Raw genomic sequence first — 18,625 nt, forward strand, 5'->3', positions numbered from 1 at the left:
AGAATAGGGCAGGAAAGAGGAGGTCTCTGAGAATCAGGGCAAAGAATGAGGACATGTTGATGAAAGAGGCCTCATGGCTATGCCCCTTCTACCTCTGATCCCTGGAACTGGAGAGGAGCCTGTGGGAAGCTCCCATCTTCAGGGATATCCTGCTCTTTGGTCTGGAAATGAGGCCACAGTTGGGAAGCTGTTCATGTGACTTTCTCTGTTGGGGCGGGGTGACCTCTGCTCTAAGATGCAGCAGCTCATTAATGTGTTTCTCGAGTCTTTTACCTGTCTCTATGAGGGTGTGTGTGCATGTATGTGAGTGTGTGTTCGTATGTGTGCATGTGTGTGTGTGATGGCAGAAAAATGTGTGCGTGTGAAGGAAGAGACCAGAGGTCAGCATCCAATGCTTTCCTCTATTTCTGAAACAAGGTCTCTTGCTGAACCTGGAGGTCCCTGGCTCTGCTTTACTAGCTAGGAATGGAGCCCTCACTCCCTCCAGCTCGGGGATTGCAAACATTAAAAAGCATCACTCAGCTTTTATGTGAGTTTGGAGGATGGAACTCAGGTCTCCATGTTGCATGGAAAGCATTTTACTGCCTGAGCTATCTCCCCAGTCTCCTCCGTTGCTACCTTGTTTAAGAGATGATGGGAATGACAGAGGAGCCAGAGCCTAGGGCCCCTGTATACATAGAGAGGACAGGGGTACAACACCTGCGACACAACTTAGACTCAGGGGAGAAGGATAAAGCCCACAGTTTGCCACCTAACATTCTTTTCTAACCATAGTTGTGAGATAGATAAAAGCCAGGACTCTGGCATCTCCAGGAGGGTAGGCTTGGGGTCACCTCCTATCCCCCTATGTACCATTATTGTTTTTGTTTTTCAGACAAGGTATCATGTAGCCCAGGCTTGTCTCAAAGTCACTATGTAGCTGAGGATGACCTTGAGCTCCTGATCCTCCTGCATCCGTCTCCTAAGTATTGGGATTACAGGAATGCTCCACCCTGCTCCACTTTTCATGATGTGAAGTTTGGAATGCAAGGTGTCCTGCATGCTAGACAAATACTCTACTAACTGAGCCGAATCCCCGGATCCCCAGTAGGTCAACTAGACACAGGAGTAACAGTGAGAAGCAGAGGAAGGAGACTGAATCAAGACTCAGGAAGAGGAGCAGATAAAGGAGCTCAGAAAGCCTAGGTTCATCCTTGGGGTACTGACAGAGCTTTACATTAAAATAGAGGAAGATGGGGCTGGAGAGATGGTTCAAGAGGTTAAGAGCACTGGGTGCTCTTCCAGAGAACCTGAGTTCAATTTCCAGCACCCACATGGTGGTCACAACCATCTATAATGAGATCTGGTGTTCTCTTCTGACATGTAGGCATACAGACAGGCAGAACCCTGAATATATAATAGATAAATAAAATAGAGGAAGGGTTGGGGGAGAGGATGAGGGTATGCATAATTAAGCAGTCCTGGTCAAAGTGATGTATGATCATCATTGTCTGAGCTTCGGTCATGCAAATTGGTTCCAAAAACTTGTTATTGTAGCTTGAGGGTAAGCCAGTCTTTGGGAGATGATCTATCCTGCTTCAGATGCAGTGTCACCACAGTGGACAACTGTCTTCACCTGGATGGAGGTGTTCTAGCCCAGGAGGATTCTGTGTGAGGAATCCAGGGTAATTACAGGAGAAGGACAATGGACCTATTCATGCCTTCAGCCTTGAAGGGAGATGAGGCAGGTGAGGGAAGACTCGGTCCTTGGGTGTTAACATGCCCACAGAGAATCAGGACTCTGAGTCAAAGGAAAGGACGTAGACACAGGATGAAGGTGGAGATGCCAGGCTTTCATGCTGCTTTTAGTCACCTTTATGGGACGGAGCAAGGGGTCAATGCCTCAGCAAGAGCAGCTTTTATGTCAATCTAATTTATGCTGCAGGAATCAAGGAAGCAGATAGGAAGAAGGAGACCGTGACATGTTTCTACCCAAAGAAATGCAGGGGCATCCCAGTGACGTCCATGCACAGGGCAGAAGGGGGCTACTGTGCTGTTCTCTCTGGGGGCTATGGATGGAGTGCGCTCCACAGATGGCCTTGCAAGCCTCCATCTGGGGCATCCTCATGAAGGGGAACATGATGCTCCAAAGCCATGCGGCAGGAGGCCAAGTGCTTAGTCCTTCTGCTCTGTTCCTGTGGGAGGGAAGGCGGAGGTGGAGCTGGAAGCCACAGGAGCAGCTGATGGCTCTTCCCTGAGTGGGAAATGAGGTTGCAGCTGAGGTTGGAATGGCAGGAGGACCAGGGCTAAAGCTCAGGAGAGGTCTGCAGACAGGAACAGCTATAGGGAACTCAGAGGACTGCTCATCAAACTGGAGTGAGGTCACATATGAGGCCAACTGTGGATGTCTGCCAGGAACACTGCAGCATGAGGAGTAATCAGCCTGGCTAGGGACAATGACCCGGAGAAGGAAGGATGCTACAAAGGCCCTGAGATTTTGCTTTGGTCACTAATATTACACTCACTGGTCCCCACATTCCAGGGAGGCTTTCTAGGGAAGCTGAGAAAGGCAGTAGGCAAAGAGGCCAAGAATCTCTGAGTCAGACTAGGAATTTCTAAGGCATTGTGTATGTAGGTTTACAAATGGAGCTGGGAGCATGGCTCAATGATAGAGCACTTGCCTAGGATCCTCTGGGTGAGGGGCTAGGAATGTGGGAGCTGAGGGCACAGTAGAGCACTCAGTAGAATCCCATCTTTGAGGAGCTAGGGGGTGTAGCTCAGTTGTAAAGTGTTTGTCTAGCAGTGCAAGGCTCGCAGTTCAATACCTGGCATGAAACACACACACACACACACACACACACACACACACACACACACACACACACACAAATCAATAAAATAAAATAGGAAAGAAAAAAAGAAAAGAAAAATCAAACTCACAAATGGGAGCACGTTGAAATCATACTGCAGATGAAGTTGGCTTTCAGAGAAAGAGCTTTCTCAGAACTCATTCATACAAGGGAGATTTCAGCATTGCTCACACCTGGGAATAGCTCACCTGCAAGCCTAGCTCTCATACTCTCACCACAGCCACTTCGGTAGGAAGTCCAGTTAATAAAAGACATTGAAGGAACATTTCTCTGCTTCTTCCTTTAAGGGGAAACTTCTTAGACATTCTGAGCTCATTGAACTTCTTGCACTGAAGTCAGACTCCAAATGCTGCCCCGGGGCGCCCAAACCAAATCTATGAAGGGCCTCCCATGAGGATGAGTTACACCTCGCCTCACAAGTTGCCTGTTCTCAAGGTCCTTTGAAGGGTCCACTGAACAAGCAGTTATGTGTGGTGGTTATGCTGTTCTTAAGAGTGAAACAAGTTTGTCACCACCTCTTTCTGGCCTGAAAACATGCCTGAAGAATTACTAGATGTTACAGGAGCCCAAGGTTCTCACAGGAAATGAAGATCGCTTCTGACTGCCCATGTGCTTGGTAGCAGCAGTTATTTTTAGAGTCACTTTGGCAACAAAAAAAGAAAAAGAAGGAAGACTATAACCTAAAATTCTGACTAGATGTTGCGAGGTGTCAGCCCACATTTTCTTAGCTTGAGAAAGTCGGCTGCACACTTCCAGGGCCTTAAAAACTCAATTGGGACAATAAGATGAAAATAGCTTGTGCTATTTAGAGAAGACATTGGGGGAATCTCCTATCAGAATTTACCACCTTCCTAAGTACTAAAGCAAAACTCCATTTCCTTTCTTCCAATTTTTCCCCCTTTGTAATACTAATGATTGAACCATGAGCCTTGGCCGTGGTAGGTAGGTACTCTATTTCTGGGCCACACTTCATCCAACCCCTCACTGGGGGATTCCAGGCATGTTATGTGCCATTGAGCCATACTCTCTGCCCCTTATTGGGGAATTCTAGGCAGGGGCTCTACTACAAAGGGACATTCACTATTTTCACTAAGTTATGAAGCCTGTCCTTGAAGTCATTCTGTAGTCCACATTGTTCTCTCCCTTGCAATCTTCCGCCTCAGCCTTCCAAGAAGCTGGCATGACAGGTGTGTGCCGCTCTTCCCAGCTCTGTTTACTTTCTCAATAACCTAATCAAAGTGAGATGGTCATGAATTCTTATATTTCAATAAGAAACCTCGGAAATCTACAGGACCTCCTGTAGAAGTTCAGTACTTATCCCTAGCATAGGTGTGGACTGTGGGAACCCATTCCATATAGAGGAATACTCCCCAAGCCATGACACATGGGGGTGGGCCTAGGCCCTGTCCCAAAGGATACAATAGACACTGATGACACCCTATAGAAGGCCTTACCATCCAGGGGGAGCAGAAAGGATATGTGATAGATAGGGTTTTAGTTTGGGGGGGGGTGGTTGTAGGGGAGGACGGGTGGGAGAAGGGAACTGGAATTGTCATGTAAATCAATCCTGTTTCTAATTCAAATAAAAAAGTTGAAAAAAAAGAAAGAAAAAAATTAAACAGATATGTCAGTAAGGTCTGGCTCCAAACCCAGCTGTGTGTCTAAAAAATCTGTTTTCCAACTGGAATGTTTAGTAAGAACCATGGGAGGATTGTTAGCTACTTTCTAGGTTGCTGTGGCCAAATACCTGATATCCAAGTTAGATTTAATTATCAACTTGACAAAGCTTGGAGTCATCTGAGAGGAGGTCCTGGGATGAGGAACTGTGCATATCAGACTGACCTGTGAACATGTCTGCAGGGTAGCGTCTTGATTGTTAATTGATGCAAGAGGGTTCAGCCCACCACTGGCAACAGCATTCCCTTGCGCAGGTGATGCAGGTCTCTGGAAGAAAGCTGCTTTTGCATGAGCTGTGAACAAACCATCAAGGAGCTCTCTCTCATGAAAGGGAGTGGAAAGAAATAAGCCAAAGTTACGCTCTACTCTGAACCCAAGTTGGGAGTCTTCCAAACACACCCTTTGGGCTTTGAGAGTGGGAAGAAAAGATAGAAGGAAAGCATGTGGGAAGGCCAGGAACAGCCCATTCTAGAATAATCTGGAAAGAGGATTAAAACTCAGATATGGGGGGGGGCAGGTTTGTCATCCCAGCTACTTGGGAGGCTGAGGCAGGAGGACTGAGGGTTTGAAGTCATCTTGTACTTCACAGTGAGTTTGATATCAGGCAGGGAAACTTATAGTAGAACCTCCCATCTCAAAAACAAAGGGCTGGAGACCAAAATAGTTTAGTGGGACAAGGCCTTGGGTCCAATACTGAATACTATACAGAAAAATGAAAAGCTAACAAAATAAAGGCTGTAGGGACTGAGGAGATGGCTAAGAGTGTAAGAGTTTGAATCCTCAGCACTGACATAGAAAGTTGGGTGTGGCAGCTGCACACAAGCCTGTTACCCAAGCCTGTAATCCTGACACCATGGGAGACAGAGACAAGAGGATCCCTGGGGCCTGATGACCACCAGCCTAGCTCCAGTTTCAGTAAAAGATCTTGTCTCAAGCAAGCAAGGTAGAGAGAGTGATAGAGTGGGTTACTTTATGTCCTTTTCTGGCCTCTGCAAACCTGCACACATGTGTACATACATCACACAGGTATGCACATGTTCTCTCTCTCTCTCTCTCTCTCTCTCTCTCTCTCTCTCTCTCTCTACACACACACACACACACACACACACACACACACACACACACACACCCCAAAACTAAAAAACCAATCCAAAGGGCTGAAGCCTACACTTCCCAATCTGCTGCAACAGAGGCATCTAAACCGTATTGCTCTCCCTTCTGCCAAACCAACTTGATAAAATTAATGGTACTCTGCTCGCCCAAATTTATGTCCAGCTTTATCTCAGAAATCTCACTTTTAACTCAAGGGTAAAGTGTCTCCCATTTTTAAAAATCATTCAGTTTTAAACAAAGCTCATCTTCTCTGAGGCAACCCACCACATCAGAGCTCTTTGCTGAGGTAAAGGGCCATCTCTGCTACACGGTTCCGATTAATCTACCTGCTACCGTGAGCTGTCACTGTCCATGTTGGCTGATAGAGACAGGTCCCTCTCCTCTTGTCAAATGGAAGAGTGATTACCTTGCAAATGCTGCTGTAGCCTCAGGGTACTGCCTGGGAATTTTGCTTCCAACAGAAAGCTGTGTAGTTGCAGCCTGAATGTTCAGTGCAAAAAGCAATAGTGAGCTCACCGGGCTGTTGTTCAAGGGACCGGACAATGTCAGGGGATTGAATTAAGTTCACCCCAAAGAAGTATGTTCACCATGACTACAAACATGCTTTCATTCTGTCACAATTTCTGGAGAGACTGGCACGAGAGAAAGACTTTCCTTTTGTTTCATGCACAAATAATCCCTTGACACTAAAAACTATCTCTGCTTTGGGCAGGCAAGATGGCTCAGTGGTAAAGGTGCTTGCAGCCAAGCCTGAGGACATGAGTTCTATTCCAAAGACCCACTTGGTACAAGTGGCCCTCTGACATCCACCACACTTGTGCTATGACACTCATGCATTCACACATGCACACATGTTCAATGCACACACAAGTAAGTGTTAGAAAAACGAACCTCTCCTTTGTTATGCATATAATCCCAGCTATCAGGAAGCTGAGGCAGGAGGATTATGAGTTGAAAGTCAGCCTAGGCTACCCAGTGAAAACCTAAAAACTGTGTTCTTCCTACTGCAGCCTGCAGCTGGCACTTGGAGACCTTTGGAGGACACTCACTGTCAATGGGTAAGTCCTATACTCTGAGCACAAAATCAGGCAGTTGCAGAATATGCTGTGCAGGGTGGGCCAATGGCTACGAGGTAACCAGGTATCTGAAGAACCATGACAGGCTTCATTTGGTCCAGCACAGATCATTTTTTTTTTTGTTTTGTTTTTTGTTTTTTGTTTTTTTTTGGTTTTTCGAGACAGGGTTTCTCTGTGGTTTTGGAGGCTGTCCTGGAACTAGCTCTTGTAGACCAGGCTGGTCTCGAACTCACAGAGATCCACCTGCCTCTGCCTCCCGAGTGCTGGGATTAAAGGTGTGCGCTACCAAGGCCCAGCTAGGGCAGATCATCTTACCAACTCCCCTTTCCTGTCCTAACCCATCACCACACTGCAATTGGCCAGCCACAATGCCAGGAATTCCAACAGCCCCTCCCAGTGTGTGGTATGGCTCTATGTAATACTCAAATTCAGTCAGGAATCCTTCCTTCTTCCCTTGCTCCACCCTCTCCTCCTTGCTGTACCTCTTACCCAGTGAGTGATTATGGGCAAGGAACTGAGATCTGTTTGTGAAACAAGGACAAGGACTAGGGCTGGGATCAGTGGGTAGAACATTGCAACAATGTGCAAGGAACCCTGATTCTGTCCTCACACTGCATAAAGCTGGTGCTTGCAATCCCAGCACTTGAGATAGATAGACAGATAGACAAAGAATATGAACCAGGTACAAAATATACCCCTAGTGACCTCTGCCTCCTAAGAGCCCATTCATCAATACACTCAACAATAGGCTAACCCATCTATGATGTTAATGAAACCACATCTCAAATGATGCTGCCATCCGGGGACCAAACCTTCAACCCATGAGATGTTAGAGATATTTGATATATAAGTGGTAACACTGCACATGGAAAATTCCAGTGTGAGATAAGGTTCATATGAGATGTCCCTCTAAGACCATCACAAAATCCACCCTCCTTTCCATGAATCTCCACTAACCCAAACAGGATATTCACATGAACTTGGGTCTGTGTCTCCAATCAAGCTGTGTGTGTGTGTGTGTGTGTGAGTGTGTGTGTGTGTGTGTGTGTGTGTGTGTGTGTGTGTGTGTGTGCATGTATGTGTGTGTGTATGTATGTATATTTGTGTATGTATGTATGTATATGTGTGTGTATGTATGTGTATGTGTGTGCGTGTGTGTGTGTATGTGTGTGTGTGTGTGTATGTATATGTGTGTATGTATGTGTGTATGTGTGTGTGTATGTATGTGTGTGTGTGTGTGTGTGTGTGTGTGTGTGTGTGTGTTTGTGTGTGTGTGTAAGGGGGAGGTGGGTATGCAGTTGTGTACAGGTATATGTGTACACATGTCCATATGAAACCCAAGGTGGACTTCACATTTCATTCTTTGGGTTCTGGGTCTCTCACAGACCTACCCTGATATAGGTAGGCTGGCCCACCAGCAAGCCTTAGGGTTCCTCCTGTCCAGTCTCTACCAACTCTTGGACTGTAAGCCCATGACATCAGGCCAGGACTGTTAACATGGATTCTGAGGATGAGACCCAGCTCCCCATGCTTGCACAGCAAGCTCATTCCCCACTGAGCCATCTCCCCAGCTCAGCCGACAGATTCTTTCCAGATAAAAGTCTTATCATTTAACCAGGACTGTCCCCGTGGAAGTACCTATCATAAAGTTGAACACAGTTAGAGCCTAAAATATATATGCTGATACATAGAAAAAGATGTCTATTTTAAAGCCTTAAAAAAAGAAGTCTGTTTTGTCGCTTAAAGCTTGCCTCTTGTGTAAGCTTGTCACGTTTCCCCAGGGAGGGAAAGGTAGCCTTCTCCCCTTACATGTATGTCAGCACAGAATGTGAAATCTCAGCAGCTATGCACACCCAGGGCAATCCTTTCAACTAAATGACTCTCGCAGGCTCTGACACTCTGGTACCTTATAATTTATCATCAAATTATATGTTGGATTAAGGATTGCTAATTGTTACTCATCATCTTGAATTGGTTATTAATGAGCAGTGTCACTAATTACAAGGTCACCTAATACAGAATGGGGAGGTTCCACTGTCAATTCACAGAAAATGCCTGGTGTGTGGTGTTCAGAAGAGGCTCCTAAAGCGAGGTGCAGTGAATTCTCCCTTCAAACATCACAACACTTTGTGTCCCCAGTTCTTTCCGGTGAGAGTCTTGGGGTCTCAGCAGGTGTAAAGCTGAGAGCTCTGGGACTCAGCTGCTGAACTGAGCCAGGTGTTTGTAAATACATGGTGCACTCAGCCTAGTGCCCTCAAGGCTAGACGCACACTCCCCTCCACTCCCATCTTGGCTGATTTTCCACATACATGAGCATAATATTAAGACTAATAGAATTAGTTCATTTGAAAAGATTACATTTGTGGTGTGTGTGTGTGTGTGTGTGTGTGTGTGTGTGTGTGTGTGTATGTGTATGTGCGTGCATGCGCGAGCACGCATGGTGTGCCTATGTGCATATGTATGTGTGTACTCATGCATGCAGAGTCCAGAGGCCAACCTCAGACGTCCTTCATGATACCACCTCATTTTTTGAGACAGGGTCTCTCACTGAATATGGAGCTCATACAATAGGCTAGGCTGGCTGGACACTGAGCCCCAGGAGAATTTGCCTGTTTCCTCCTTGCCAGCATTGGGATGACAAGCCCAACCCAACAAAGCCATATTTTCTTTTGAAAGTCAGGTCAGGTCCTCATGCTCGCACAGCAGGCACTTTATTAACCAAGGCATCTCCCAGCCCCCATTCTTTTTCTAATTATTTATGAGACCCAACCTCTCTCCTGAACCTCATTTGCCACTTACCCATGTGTCCATCAATGTTTTTGGCATCAGACGTTCATTGGACCCCAGAGGACCAGCTACACAACAGTCAGCCATGGGTCTGGTTTATAATGCACACAACACTGATGTGTGGATAAGGAAAGGCTATCCCACTAGGAAAGCCAGATGGAAACACTGAAGGGTGGTCCACCTCAGAAGACTCAGACCTTCTCAGGACACTGTCTCCATGGCATTTATAAACTAAAGGGTCCTAGCTACTTACACAGCTTCTGGGGACAGTGGGCTATGGCTTTCATGAAGCTATCAGAGGCTCTTCACTGGTTTTGACATGGAGGGAAGTGCTGTCTCTCTTGAAAATGATTGGGGGACTAAAACAGAGATTCTGAGGCCTTTCCTACACAGACAAAAAAGCTACACCAGGGCATTACAAAATCTCTTACCAAGGAATCTCAGAAGAAAAGACTGTGGACATGTGCATGGGATTGGATCCTAGAGCCTTTGAGATGACTTACTATGCTTGTCCTATAGCTTTCTGTGTCATTTCTCCCAAGTCCCCCAATCCCACAATACAACCAATGATCACAGAAGTCCCAACTTGCATTTGAGAAGCACATGTCAAAGTCATCCTGGCACGGAGACAGTATCCATTATGCAAGAACAGAGCAAAGACCAACTGCCAAATGCCATCTGTTGTTTTTAATCTCTCTCTCTCTCTCTCTCTCTCTCTCTCTCTCTCTCTCTCTCTCTGTGTGTGTGTGTGTGTGTGTGTGTGTGTACATGTGTGTGTATGTATGTGTGTATGTTGTAGGTCAGAGGACAATCCGGGGTGTCAACCTTCACTTTCTGCTTTGTTTGAGACAAAGGTCTCTTTGTTGTTTGCAACTGCATACACAAGACTAGATGATCCATGAGTGTCTTTGTTAGGGTTTCTATTGCTGTGAAGAAACCATCATGACCATGGCAACTCATATAAAGGAAAACATTTAATTGGGGCTGGCTTACAGTTCAGAGGTTCAGTCCATTCTCATCATGGTGGGAAAAGCTTGGTAGCATACAGGCAGACATGTTGTTAGTGAAGGAGCTGAGAGTTCTACAACTGGATCAGCAGGCTGCAAGAAGAGAGAGTGAGCCCCCAGGCTTGGCTTGAGCTTCTGAAAACTCAAAAACCACCCCACAGTGACACACATCCTCCAGTAAGGCCACACTTACTCTAGCAAGGCCAAGCATCTTAATCGTTTCAAACAATGTCACTCCCTGTGAGCCTATGCAGGGTATTTTCATTCAAGCCACCACAATGAGATCCAGGGATCTTCCTTTCTCTGCCTCCACCTTACTGTACAAGTGCTGGGACTGGGTCTGGAGAGATGGCTCAGAGGTTAAGAATGCTAATGCTTTTTCAGAAGACTCAGGTTCAGTTCTCAGCACCCATATCAGGCACTCACAGCTGTCAGTTACTCTAGCTCCAGGGGATCTGATGCCCTCTTCTGGCCACCAAAGGCTCCTGCATGCAAATAGTGCACACAAACTTACATGGGCATGCTCACGTAAGCATAAAAACAATCAATGAATCTAGAAATCTTTAAAGTGCTGAGGTTACAGACTTGTATGCTACTGCATCGGGATTTATGGGGGTTCTGGATAATGAAACCCAGGTCCTCAGCAAGTGCTTTCTCCACTGAATCATCTCCCCAGTTCTGTAATGTCACCTTGATGCATGGCACATGTAGTGGTTTGAAAGAAAATGCCCCCCAAAGGGAGTGTCACTATCAGGAGGTGTGGCCTTGTTGAAGTAGGCGTGGCCTTGTTGAAGTAGGCATGGCCTTGTTGGAGGAAGCATGTCACTGTGGGGGCAGGCTTTGAGGTCCTTTTTGCTCAAGCTTTGCTCAGTGTGACACTCAGTCTACTTCCTGTTGCCTGTAAGATGTAGACATCTCAGCTACATCCAGCACCAGGTCTGTCTGCATGCTACCGTGTCCCACCATGACAGCAATGGACTGAACCTCTGAACTGTAAGCAGCTCTTCACAGCAACAGAAACCCCAACAAGACAATGCAGTCCTTGAAGTCGGAAGATTTCATAAAAGGTTCTGGTAACAATTTCTCTTAAAAAATCTAGGAACACAACTCAATTCATATAACATATGCCCCATGTACCTGAAGCCCTGGGCTCTATCTTCAGTACCACATAAAACTCTGGAAGTAAAGGCACAAAGAAAGAATTTTAGGCCCTCCTTAGCTACACAGCAAGTTCAAGACCAGGTCCCCATTAGATCCTGTTTCAAAAGGCTCTGTGGTTAAGAGAGCTTGTTGCTCTCCCAGTGGGACTGTATTTCATCACTAGCACCTGGATGGGGCAGCTCACAACAAACTGTGACTCCAGCTCTAGGGGACCTGATGCCCCTTTCTGAATTTCATGGGCACCTGCACACATGTGACATAAACTCACACGATACATGTACATGCACACAAAAGGAAGATGTCTTAAAAGGCTGGGAGCCTGCCATTTTGGTTCTCTGAATAGTAAGTATCACATGGGGCTGTGAGCAGGTGCCTCCTTGTGCAGGATGTGTTTTCTAACCATCCTTGACTGCAACCTTTACGTGAGGCCTTTGTCCTCCTTAAGGTCACCTTCCCACTCTCACCTGAATCTCAGCTATAGACAATTAAGGACAGAGAACAGACAGGAAATCTTAGCAAATAGCTTGTTAGGTGGGGGGGGGGCAATATAGGCTGGGGGTGGTGGCAGGTCTGTCATCTTAGCTGTTCTGGAGGCTGAGGCAGGAGGGTCACAGATTCTTCTCTGGCCTAAAGAATAAGTTCAAGGCCAGCATATGCAACTTAGAAAGAGCTTGTTCTCAAATAAAAAGTAAAAAATAAATAAATAAAACAAAGGGCTGTGAGGCAGATCAGAGGTGGAGCCCTCCTAGTGTTCATGAAGCCTGAGCTTCAATGCTCAACACTAGAACAAAAGAAATGGACTATGTTCCCTTAAAGCAAAACTTCCTTAGAGTTTTGTTGTTTTTATTTGCATGCATGTATGTGTGTCTGTGTGGGCTTATGCACATGAGTACAGTATCCATGGAGGCAAGAAGAGGGCATCGGATTTCCTGGAGCTGGAGTTACAAGTGGTTGCTTGCTGCCCAACATGGATTCTGGGAACTGTGTTTGGGTCCTCTGTTAGAGCAGCAGGCACTTTTAACCTCTGCATCATCTCTCCAGCCTCCAGGGTGAAACTTCTTATATTATATCCCCTACCAGGAAATCTGCTATCCAAGGCTTTATCTAGTCTATGCTATTTGGAATATGACAGGCTCCCTGTACCCTTCAATGGAGTATAATCATAACCACTAACATTTTGGCATCACTGGATGGAGGAGAAATTACCATGTCCTCGTGATTAAGAAAGCACATTATATCAGCTTAATAATATCAGAAGGCCCATAAAACTCCTTTCCTACAATTAAATCTCCCTATCAACCATTAACAAATTAAGTGTCTGGTAAGTAAAGACGCACAAAGAGGAGACCACTGGTGCGTGCTTCCATTTTGTACATCAGAGATTCGTGTAATATTAATGGCTCAGGATCGCAACTCTATGTTCTTGAGTCTTTAAAGTGCATCTTAATCATCTGGTAAAGTGACAGTAACTTGAGAGACGTGAGCTACTGTTTCACACAGAGCCTTCCTACTCATCCTGGCCTGTGTCTACTGGCCAGTCCACCTGGCAAAGGGTGGTAGCGCTCTTGCTTAGGATTCTTCAGTGAGGGAATGAAGGTGTGGCTCAGAGGTAGAGTAAGTGTCCATTGAAGGGCAAGAGTCGCCTCAGTGTAAAAACGCTTGCCTAGAGTCCTCCAGCGAATAGCTGGGGGTATGGATCAACAGTAGAGCTCTTCTGAGAATTCCCCATTGAGGGGCTGGGGGGCGTGACTCAGAAGCAACTGCCTAGAATCTTCCATCGAGGGCCTGGGGGCGTGGCTGAGAGGCAGAACATTTGCCTGGAATACCCCATCGAAGGGCTAGCAGTTCATTTTCCTGGCTCTGTGATGTGAGCCACTCTTCTCTACCATGCTGTTCCAGCCATGATTGACTTGCCTCTGAAATGACGAGTTAAAATCAGTCTTGTTCCAGGCAGGTGTGGTGGTGCACACCTTTAATCCCAACATTTGGGCAGCAGAAGCAGGTAGATCTCTGAGTTCCAGGCCAGCCTGGTCTACATAGTAAGTTCCAGGACAGCCAGGGCTACACAGAGAAACCCTGGCTCAAACAAACAAATGAAAAAAAAAAAAACATCTTGTTTTCCTTAAGTTGCTTTTCTCAGATACTTGTTATAGGAATTTTAAAAACTAACATTTTATCATAAATTTGCAATCCGCTGGGCAGTGGTGGCGCATACCTTTAATCCCAGCACTTAGGAGGCAGAAGCAGGCAGATCTCTGTGAGTTTGAGACCAGCCTGGTCTACAAGAGCTACTTCCAGGACAGGCTCCAAAGCCACAGAGAAACCCTGCCTCAAAAACAAACAAACAAACAAACAAACAAAAAACAAAAAAACCCCAAAAACAAAAACCCAAAAAACAAATTTGCAATCCAAGACAGAACCCACACCCATCTATAGAAAGTCCTTGCTCCTGTTCCTTGCTTCCTTGCTTTCCTGCTTGATGTGGAAAAAGCTTTCACTAAAGCTAGGCTGGGAGAAGCTGCCCTTCCCACCTCAAATGACTGAAGACAGAATTAATCCTATTTTAAGAGTTGGGGACTGGGATGATGGCTCAGTTGGTAAAGTGCTTGTCTCACAAAAGTGATGACCTTAGTTTGATACCAAGAGCCCACATACAAGCCAGACACCATAGCATGTATTTGTAATCCCAGTAATGATGAGATGGGAGACACATACATGTGTACTCTGGAAGGTCACTGGCCAGCTAGCCTGGCATTTGTGGCAACATTCCATGCCAATAAGAGTCATTGTTTCAGATGAAGGTGCCTCAGGAATGATGCCAGACTCCCTCTGATGTGTGTGTGTGTGTGTGTGTGTGAGAGAGAGAGAGAGAGAGAGAGAGAGAGAGAGAGAGAGAGAGAGAGAGAGAGAGAGAGAGAAGGAGGGAGGGAGGGAGAGAGAGAGAAGAAAGAAGGGAGAGGGAGGGAGAGAGAGAGAGAGAGAGAGAGAGAGAGAGAGAGAGAGAGAGTGTTGTGTTTGCGACTGACAAGATGGTTAGGCAAATAATGGTAGTTGCTATGCAAGCCTAACACCCCAACTTTGACTCCCCCCAGAATCCACATACAGATGAAAGGAGAGCACCGACTCCACAAAGATGTTCTCTGACCTCCACATGTGTGCCATGGTACCAGTACACCTCCCCTAACAATAATAAATTAAATAAAAATTAAAAGAAAAAGTCAGTTTGACACTAGGTAGAACGATGCTGCCCCTCCCCCATGTCGTACCCCAAATCTCTAGAGCCTGTGAATATGATATTATTGGAAAAATCTTGGCAGATGTGATTATATTATAGACGTTGAGCTGAAAGGTTAAGATAATTTAGTGTTTTCACACAGGTTAACCAAGGGTAGGTAAGACCGTAGAATGTGAAGCTATGTAACACCCGAGGAAGGATGAAAAACTGTATTATTACCAATTTCAAACTTTCATTGCAGCCATATGAAAGCGGCACCTAAGAAGTGCAGCTGCTGCAATAAAATGCAATTGTCTCTCTCTCAGCAAGGAATTATGATCCTAAGGCACCATCATTCCTCAGGGAGCTGCTTGCGCGCCACTGCTCTAGCCTTTGCAAGCCATTCCCAGCCCTTCTCCATGGCTCAAGTTGACCCTTGGGCCTGGGCTTTCACTCTGCAGAAGATTTTTACCAGACCCGCCAGAGCTTACTTGTCACAGACCTGATGGGGAGAGAGGGGTCTCCGGCGTCCCACCAGTCTTTCGGAGGGCTGATGTACATGCACCAAAGCTCCCAGCTGTACCCGTGGGCAGAGTTCTCATAGCGCTGCACTTCAAAGTTGTCCTGTTTGATGTTGTCGATGGAGGGGAGGATGACCCGCTTCCGGTTCTCCTGGATGCGGGACAGAACAGGCTCAGCCCTGCAAAGCAAAGAAGTCACAATCAAATCTCTCTCCTGGGTCAGCCAGAAGGCTTCTAAAACTGCCAGAAATGAAGAAAATTCAAAGGCCGGAGCTCAGAAGGAAACCGAGGTACTCAGAGGTACATGATCTGCCCAAGTTTGAGCGCGTGACAGCCATGTGGGTTTCCATGGTTTTGCTTCCATTTTGTTTTTGAGACAGGCTTTCATGTATTCCAGCCTGGCCTCAAAGGCTGTGTAGAAGAGGAGGAGCCTGAACTCTTGATCCTCCTGCCTCTACTCCCCTGGTGCTGGAATAATAAGCATGCCCCACCACACCCAGTTTATGTGAGCCTGGGGATCTAACCCAGGGACTCCTGCATGTCAGGCACAGACTCAACCATCCCTAGCCCAATTGTATTTTTATTTTAAGACTGTTCTGCTAAGTTTCCCAGGCTGGCCATGAACTTCTGTGTAGACCAGGCTGTTCTAGAACTGCCAATCTTCCTGTCTCTGCCTGATAAGTGTTGAGATTAGAAGCATACATCAGCCTCTAACTTATAAATGCTGGATTTATATGGTGCTAGGGATGGAACCTAGGACTCAGTGCATATTAGGAAAGCACTCTACCAGTGGATTCATATCCATGGACACTGCATGTGTTTTCAAGTATGCAGTATGCCTCTTGTGCCTTCACTCATACCAAAATCACTATAATGATGCCTGTGTGGACAGGAGAAGCCTGGCAAGAGAATTAATGTGGAGTCTTATCCCCAGAAAGTGCCAAACCTTCAAGCCCTTCCCCCATTTCTCCTTTTTTTTTTCAGGAGTTATTTTTATTTATGTATGTGTCTGTGTAGATATGTGATTGTTAGTGCAGTGCCCATGGGGGGCAGAAGAGGGCGCCAAATCCCCATGAAGCTGGAGTGCCGGGTGGTTGTAAGGCACCTGGTGTGGATGCTGGGAACCAAACTCAGGTCCTCTGTAAGAGTAGTATGTGCTGTGCCATCTCTCCAGCCACAAGCCTTTAAAAAAATCATAAACATTGTTCCCATTTCTGTATGATTGGCAGTTCTATATGGTTTCCCCTCAGAGCATCGTCTACCACTTTTTGTCGCTGATGGGTTTTTTTCTTTTTCTTTTTCTTTCTGCTGGGACTAAATCTCCTATCCTCAAATAGGTCATTCCTGTGTTGGTTTTAATAAGCAGTTTCATTAGTTTCTTTGTGTGGGCTCGACTATTTTTGTTGTTTTAATTGATTATCTAATTGATTGCTTAAAAGGATTTGATTGGTCTGCAGTGGAAGGCTTGCAACTAATTAAACCCAAAATCCCACAAATCTTGACTCCCAGCTGTGCCTCCTCCTTCAAGGCTGTAGCCAGCAAGAACTGGCTCTGGTTTCAAGGTATTATCTGGCTGGCTTAGCCCAGAGCAGATGGTCAAGCCACTGTGTGTCTGTAAGGCAGATCACAGGAAGGAATCACTTTCCACATTCAAGAAGCTAAAGATGGCTCATGGAAGCTGAGACATTAATCTTGCAGCTTGGACCAGAGCGTAGACTTTGGAAAAGAGTCAAGTGGAAAAATCCCATTTCTTTGTGCTCTTTGGAAGAATAATGAGAACTTACAGCCTGCAACAATCTCTTTTCATTTGCAGCTATTGAATTACCTGTTGGCTCAGCTCATCTTTCTATTTAAAATGAGCAATAAAATATACCCTGGGCCGTTGACTGCCTTCGATACTTTTTACACACATGGTGGAGGTGGAAGCCAGAGGGAAATTATTCTCCTCAGCTTCTATAGCTTTCTCCCTCTTGCCTTCACTGGAGAGATTCTCTGGGAGGGGAGAGTGGGGGTGCCCTTGGCAGCCAGCAGAAAGCAGAGTCAATAAGGAGCTTAGTTCCTATGTCACCTGTCCGGAGAAGCCATGCCTACTTTTTCCCAGTGAGGAGGCTCACTTTTTCTGCTCTTTTAAAATACATTTTTACTTTTTAGAAATTTGGATATTGTATGTGTGTAGTGACTTTTGTGTGTACATATTCATGTGTGTGAGAGCATATGTGTATGAGTGCACATGGGTGTGCTCACATATGCGGAAGCCAGAGGTCAGTGTAAGGTGTCATCCTCGATGCCTAGACACCTTTTCATCATTAGTTTTTAAAGATTTATTTTTGTTTATGTATATGTGTGTATGTCTTCGTGTGGGATTGCATTTCCCTGGAGCCGGCCTTATAGGAAGTTGGCTGTGAGCTGCCTGATGTTTGTGCTGGGAGCTGAACTCAGGTCCTCTGGAAGAGCAGCAAGCACTCTTAACTATCAAGCCCTCCTCCTCCTTCTTTTTTTGAGACAGGATTTCTCACTCAACTTAGAGCTCATGGATTCCACTAGACTGGATGGCCAGTGAGCCACGAAGATCCACCTCCCCAGTGTTGGGGTTACAGGTGTTCACCACTGTATCTGGCCTTTTATGTGGGTGTTGGGGATCAGAACTCAGGTTCAGATGCTTGCATCACAAGAACCCAACTGGTTAAACATTTCCCCAGTCCCTCTTCTGCCTTTTTAATTGAAATACAAAACTAATATTTTAAGTTAGTCTTCAAAGTAATAGGTTTCATTGTGGTATTGCCATCCGTGCACTTCATTATACTTTATTCTTTCTGAGTGTGGTGTATGTACACATGTGTAATGCATTTGCCTGCCTGTGCATGAAAGGGGAGACTAGAAGAGGATGTCAGGGTCTCTAAGTGAACCTGGAGCTAGACTGGTAGCCAATGAGCCTCAGCGAGCCTCCTGTCTCCACCTGTGACAGCATTGGGGTTATAGGCACACACGGGGGTTACCTCTGGCTTTTTTTTTTTTAATAACACCAGTGCTGGGGGCTGGATGAACATCCTCATGTTTACACAGCAAGCACTTTATCAGATGAACCACCCCCCACCCATCACATTTAAACAATGTTTCTACAGCCCAGGAGCTTGATCTCCCTCTCCATGACTCTCATTTCCTGCTCCCTAACTCCACCCCAGGGTGTCCTGCGGTCATGGGACCTGCTGTGTTTCCTCTA

General features: G+C 46.0%; 1 protein-coding gene across 1 annotated transcript in view; it reads right to left on the reverse strand.

Moving 5' to 3' along the window:
* Positions 1 to 18,625, reverse strand: part of Galnt17 (polypeptide N-acetylgalactosaminyltransferase 17) — a 390,566-nt gene that overhangs the window by 157,721 nt on the left and 214,220 nt on the right. The window contains exon 5 of the mRNA XM_027416099.2: positions 15,387 to 15,584. Coding sequence (XP_027271900.1) covers positions 15,387 to 15,584 — 198 coding nt within the window. The remainder of the gene's footprint in view (positions 1 to 15,386; positions 15,585 to 18,625) is intronic.

The sequence above is a fragment of the Cricetulus griseus genome, chromosome 4 (genome assembly GCF_003668045.3).
Source record: "Cricetulus griseus strain 17A/GY chromosome 4, alternate assembly CriGri-PICRH-1.0, whole genome shotgun sequence".
In the NCBI taxonomy this organism is placed as follows: Eukaryota; Metazoa; Chordata; class Mammalia; order Rodentia; family Cricetidae; genus Cricetulus; species Cricetulus griseus.